The sequence below is a fragment of the Salvia splendens genome, chromosome 14, assembly GCF_004379255.2.
Source record: "Salvia splendens isolate huo1 chromosome 14, SspV2, whole genome shotgun sequence".
NCBI classification, from domain to species: Eukaryota; Viridiplantae; Streptophyta; class Magnoliopsida; order Lamiales; family Lamiaceae; genus Salvia; species Salvia splendens.
The window spans coordinates 11,747,832-11,754,115 of record NC_056045.1 but is presented as its reverse complement, the minus strand read 5'-3'; the positions used below and the strand labels follow the sequence as shown (position 1 = coordinate 11,754,115).

General features: G+C 35.3%; 1 protein-coding gene across 6 annotated transcripts; it reads right to left on the bottom strand.

The window, feature by feature from the left end:
* Positions 1 to 309: 309 nt before the first annotated feature.
* LOC121765748 lies at positions 310 to 4,743 on the bottom strand. Of its 6 annotated transcripts, none has more exons than XR_006042859.1 (6): positions 4,443 to 4,743; positions 3,244 to 3,910; positions 1,826 to 2,709; positions 1,683 to 1,759; positions 1,266 to 1,608; positions 310 to 1,134 (listed from the first exon to the last, which is right to left on the bottom strand). XR_006042859.1 is itself a non-coding variant. In XM_042161959.1 (3 exons), exons 1-3 carry the CDS (start codon positions 4,631 to 4,633, stop codon positions 3,224 to 3,226), a joined length of 546 nt encoding a protein of 181 aa, XP_042017893.1. In that variant the 5' UTR covers positions 4,634 to 4,743; the 3' UTR covers positions 2,941 to 3,223. The 6 variants fall into 6 exon arrangements, 1 of the variants encoding a protein (XP_042017893.1); XR_006042858.1 differs by having other exon boundaries at positions 3,244 to 3,513; XR_006042860.1 differs by having other exon boundaries at positions 1,683 to 1,751; positions 3,244 to 4,743.
* Between the last annotated feature and the right edge of the window lie 1,541 nt (positions 4,744 to 6,284).

The window sequence follows — 6,284 nt, the reverse complement described above, 5'->3', positions numbered from 1 at the left end:
TATGTTTTGTTGCTTTTATTTTGTTTTGTTGCTCTATATATGTACTTCACCATAATTATGCGACTCTATTTTAAACAAATATTTTAAAATTATTTGTCAAGTGACATCTTTTATGGGATGGATGGAGTATTTATTTAACATTTGTTATGTTTTTTAAAATCATTTGTGATTTATTTTGTCAGCATTTGCAATGTATATTGTACACATTCCCTATTTTGGTGAAAGTTGTGGATTAATTTTAAAAAATTTGGCAGGAATTCATCTTAAAATGTGTCACCAACCATAAACCTATTAGAATATAACAGAACATCAATATAAAATGATACAAAATTTTTAAAAATAAGTTCACAAAAAGCCAATACAAAGTTTTTTAAAAAAAGACACAAGTTCACAAAAGATACATAACATTATAACCTTCTAAAATGAGCTACTTATACGACGATGAGGTGTATTTCAATTGTATTATCCACTTGTTCTTCCTGGTTGAGAATCTCTTCATCATTTTGTTCACGTACTTCCCAACCCCGGTGCGTGATGAACCATCCGCGACTGGTCGAGGTTGGACATGGGTGTTCTGAACAACCTCTTCTTCCTCATTTTCCTCTTTTTCTTCTCCTCCTTCATTTTCTTCTTCTCCTTCAACTCGTATAAGAGCCACAAACTTAAAATTTTGCAAGAATGAATCGACTGATGCTAGGCTCCACTCCATTGCGGCTCATTTTGGCTTTGGGAATAGGAGCAACGACTCCAATCAGGCTCAGGTTGGCTTGGGGAACAGAGGGAACAACCCCATTGTGATTGAGACTCGTGGCTTGGATAGAAAGACCACTGAGGTGGGTCATTCTCTAGATTCATAGGCTCTAGCTACACATAATCGAGATGCGGCTGTGACATCCTAATCTGTTTTGTGTAACCGTGTCCACCAATTTGAACACCCCTCAATCCTCGACGTGGTAGATTATCATTTGGTTCATTAGGCATGACCACATCTTGGTGTTGGGAGGCAGGGTACTCCATGACATCGGCGTGGTTCATAGACTGAAGGGCCTGCCTAGAGATTTCTAGAACCTGTCGCATTCTTGGGTCCATTTCTTATTCAGTAGTCAAATGCCAAATCTGCTGAAGAGCCTCAACCTAGATAAAAAAAATCATAAAAATATCAATACGAAACAATCTATAACAAATGAAAGCATATATTAATATAACAAACTTGCAAATAATCTCATCGAAAAAGCCAACTCGTTCATCCCAGCAGTTGATCGTACCCCTAGGTTAAGTTAGGTATATCACTGTAATCCTGTTATACCACGCCATATATCCCGGACTCAATGGAATGTTCATGGACATCGTTGCGGTGTCTACGGTTTCCTGGAACCTTTCATACCTCATGTCTCACTCCCAAATATAGAATTGATGCGTGTTTTTCCAATTATTACCCTTCTTAACACGCTGAGCAGTGTTTTTTAGCATCCACGCACTCGGCCAGCCTCATGCACCTCGACATACAACCAACATACCAAATAAGTGTCGCACGTCGCACAGAGAACACTCATTCACATCATTGCAGTAGTCAAACAATATGCAATTCACATATGGTGTCCATAGAAACTACAAAACCAACAATGCAAACGGCAAATTAATTTAATAATAAATTTATAAATTATATAAACAAAAAAAATCACCTGGCCTAAGATATTTGATTCGGTAATGCTCCATCGAAAATCTAGGAGCATTTCGTATTTGAGTAGTTCCTTTCCACCTATAAATAAAATTGATGTAAAAAATACCCAAGATACATAAACAAATAAATGTTTAAATATATTACCTGGCGCCACATGGCCTATACGGCTCGTGCACAAGCGCTACTACGAACGACGGCCTCAATGTGGACATTCTTTCCCACGCCCATAGCTGCAGAAGCATTATAGGCCCGCCCAACCCTTTTCTCTTGTCAATGGAAGACTCGCACGGATAATGATACAAGTAAGACAAAGCTGCACTTCCCCAACTAATATTGTGCAACTCATCCAGATCCTCAAATGCATTCACCCACATAAAAGGAACCTTACACCCCGTTATGTCTGATAGAATGAGTCCTAACAAGATTAGGGCATGGATACGTCGTGCCCTTTGAATCTAGACATAGGTAGGTATGTCATTACCATAAGTAGGTAGGTCATCACCCAAAGGTATCCTAGTTTGATTGATCAGAGCGGTCATTTGCATACCGTCTTACTTTGTCTCTGTTTCTGTATCGAGTATCTATCCCAACAAATCTTGACACTTGCTGGGCCAATCGGTATATCCGACATGATGATTACGGCTTGTGAAAACACGATCATCCACTCTCAAGCCCCAGAGGACTTGCACATCTTCTAAGGTGACTATCGCCTCTCCAACCGGTAGATGGAAAGTGTGTGTCCCCGGCCTCCAGCGCTCAACCAAAGTAGTGATAAGCTCGCTGTCGACCTTCATCGACTTTCCACAATCCATCACGCCTCAGAAACCAAACATGCTAAGCCAATGCCTCACATTGGCATGAATATCCACACCCCATATATTACTTTCCGTCCGACTAACTTTGAAAAGATGTGTTGTGTCATCTGTCAGTAGTTTATTTGATATGTGTTTCTTTTGAAGATATAGAGCTGACGGATCTTTAGGTCCATATCACAATTGCCCTCTAGAACTTGAAGTTTCCATCTAATCCTACAAGATATTCACAAAACAATAATTACATCATATTCAAGTTAATGCAACACAGTAGTATACATAACATAACCAATCAATCAATTTCAATCCCTCAACCTGTACTCAAACAAGCACTCTAACAATACTTCTTTAGCGTTAGGAGAATTGTATAGTCAATCCCTTAATCTAGACTCAAACAAGCACTTTATCCAGTAAATGACAATTGTATAATTCTTACAAGAACCTTAATTTCACAAAAAAACAACATCAAAGCCCCTCTTTTTCCACTTTAGAAGTTTTTTTATTGCAATTACATTTGATGTTCATACATCCGAAGAGTAATTACATTTTATTTTGATACATCCGAAGAGCAATTACATTTAGTAAATCGAGCTGCTAATCTAGGCCCGGGCAATTGCATTTTAACATTGAAATACAAATCTAGGAAGATAATAGATCTTGATGAAGAGCTAGATCTACTATGTAAGAAGCATAGATCTACATCTAATATACTACACTACCTACTGCATAATCAAACAAAAATAATATTACCATAATAGGGTCGCAAGTTTTCATTGAAGAAAACAACCTCACGATTCCCCGATAACGTTAAAGTAGACCTTGACTTCAAGATCTGACAAATCATTTGCAGCTCTTGTTCATCGTTTGCAATTTTGTCTTCAAGTTCACGCACTCGCTGCACAAACGTATCCAACGAAAACAAACGACTTAATCGATGCCTCTGCGCTCTATCGGTTAGTTGACGCCTTCGAGCCTGAATCCTTTCATAGCGTGGATCCATTTGCGGCGGCCTTTTTTCCACTTTAAAAGTTGGAGACAAAAGACTTAACAAACAACATGGGATTCTTGAAAAGTGAACAAGCATTAAGAAAACTCTCAAGATTCAACAATCATCTTTCACTAATTGGATGAATTTCACAACTTCAATAATTGGATGAATTTCACAAACCTATAGAATCAATTGCTTGCATATCATCAATAAAAACCAGTTACAATTAACAAAACAACAAATCATCGGACTAATTGAACAATTTCATCATAAACCCTAATTTACAAAATGACTAAAAACCTACACAAAATATGCAATAACCAAAGAATAAGAGAGGAATGCCAAAATATTGAACAAAACTTACCAAAATGTAACAGGAGGATGAAATTTAAAAAAAGCCCAAAACAGTTATGGAATTCAAATAATCCCCTAGAACCAAAAAAAGAATTAGCTCATAAAAAAATCCACATAAAAAAAATGTCTACTTCATTTATACATCAAAATATAAATTAAGTCTTCGTATATTTTGAAATCCCACATTAATTTCAGTTATGGCATATATTAATTTTGTTTGGTCAGGAAAAGTAGAATGAGCAAGTTCAGTAAAGGGGGGCACGAAATTAAGATGTAATATTTCTAATTAAGCTACGAGAAACATTATATCTAAGTTGAGAGTTTATAGAATCTGACTTCTACTCATTAAAGATAAATTATCAACAAAAATTATAGTAGGAAACATTTTATATTTCAATGATGATTGCAACATTACAACTAAAATCCGAGCTAGCAATCTTCATGCTTACGAAGATAAGCTTTGGAAAGCTCCCCTGTTGAGATTTCATAAAACAAAAGTTTCATGAAATACACTCCAGCAACAATCCAGTTTCATTCATGTATACAACACATTGAGCAATAATATATTCATAATTCATCAGTCTTGAGATTTAGTGAACATTATTACCTTATAGCAAGAGTTGTCTTTCTAATGTTTGTCGTCTCATTTGATAAATATAATATTTCCAATGCCGCCCATCCCGAAAAGTGAACAAGGATTACAAATTGATAGGATAATCGAACCGTCAATCCATTAAAATGTATCCTTGAGAAAATAAATTGATCTAATTCTAATTCCTTTGACGTCTCCTCTTCCATGTGATGCAGGGATAGTTGAGAAAGAATGGTGTGGAAATGGGATTCTACAAATCCTGTAGGTTGAGAGAGATAGGTAGCGGCGGAAGAGAGGGATGTGTGAGAATTAGGGCTCATTGGAATATTTTTTTCTCATATTTATAGTACTCTTAATTATATTGGCATATTTTAAAATGGCATATGATTAATCTCCGTCACAAAGCTATATATCGTTTGATGATACAAGAAATAATACTACCTCCGTCCCCCAAATTTTGTCACATTTTGACCGGACATGGATTTTAAGAAATTTAATGAAAAGTGGATTGAAAAGTTGGTAGGATGTGAGTCCTACTTTCAAAGTATCAGTTTTATAATAAAATGTTGGTGTGAATAAGTTAGTGGAATGTGGGGTCCAGTACCAGAAATTGTAAAAAGTGAAATATGAGAAATTTTGTGGAACAGACTTGAATAGAAAAATGTGACAAAATTTAAGAGACGGATGGAGTATTTTTTTATTTTACAATTTGTTCCTTGTCTCTCTTATTGTGGTGGATTAGTGTCGTGCTATTGTAATCCACTACATAGATCTCACAAATAATAAGCCCTAAGCTCTAAAATTTTATTTGTTAGGTTCACCGTCCACTATATTAGGATAAGATAATGAAATATTATTAAATTATAGTCACAATATTATTATTGCTCTATTGGTTCGACTTTATGTTGTGAAGTAATGTCCTGTCATCAACTAAAGACACCCACTCCCGCACATTTAAGGTCGTGTGTATAATGGTTTCAGATTGTGAAAAATGGATCTACTTGATTTATAAACAAGTTTAAAATTAAGTGGCTTCAGATTGTAATAAATGGAGCAACTTGATTTGTAAACAAGTGTATAATTAAGTAATTGAAATTCAAGTTGAACGTAACAATCAAGTAAAGGAATAGTTCAAAAATCAAAACAGGGTCATGATTTTCTAAATACAGTAGTCTCTTTAGCGGAAAATTTCCACTATGTTATTATCTATCATGAAGTAGTGACTAGAACATCTCAGTAATTTAAAATGTGGATCTGAGTCCAATTTGAAATTAGTGGGCTCATCCAAATCGTTCTCTAATTTTAGAGGAATGTTAACATTAAATTCTTTAACCGATAAAATTATAATTCGAATAGCATGCAATTCAACTAGAGTTAACCCGGATCCGATAGATTCGGGTTTATGGGTTGATGCTAGATGCTTCTATCGCATATTATTCTACTTTATTTGATAAATGATACTCTATAATGATAATTTTTATAAAATGAACAGTAAAATTAACTCTACATTTTATATTCAATTGGAGTATATATAATATATAATAAAATACTCGTATTAAATAAATAAATTCAAGTTTACAATTAAAATATACTCCTGCTCCCGCCAAGTAGGATTAGTGTCGTGCTATTGTAATCCACTCTTCTTATTGAGAAGAGTGTTAAATTAGAGTAATTAGTGGTCCACTAAGGGGAGGGGTCCTGTCATAAGTTTAACTTCCAAGATCTTACACTTGTGCCTGAAAAAGATGTTGCAACTACATCGCAATGGTAGGAATAGATCCTTGGCCATTTTTGCAAATCTGCCCTATACTAGCTATCAATCATTCATTAGGTATTTGGGTGGTTACGGGGATAAGA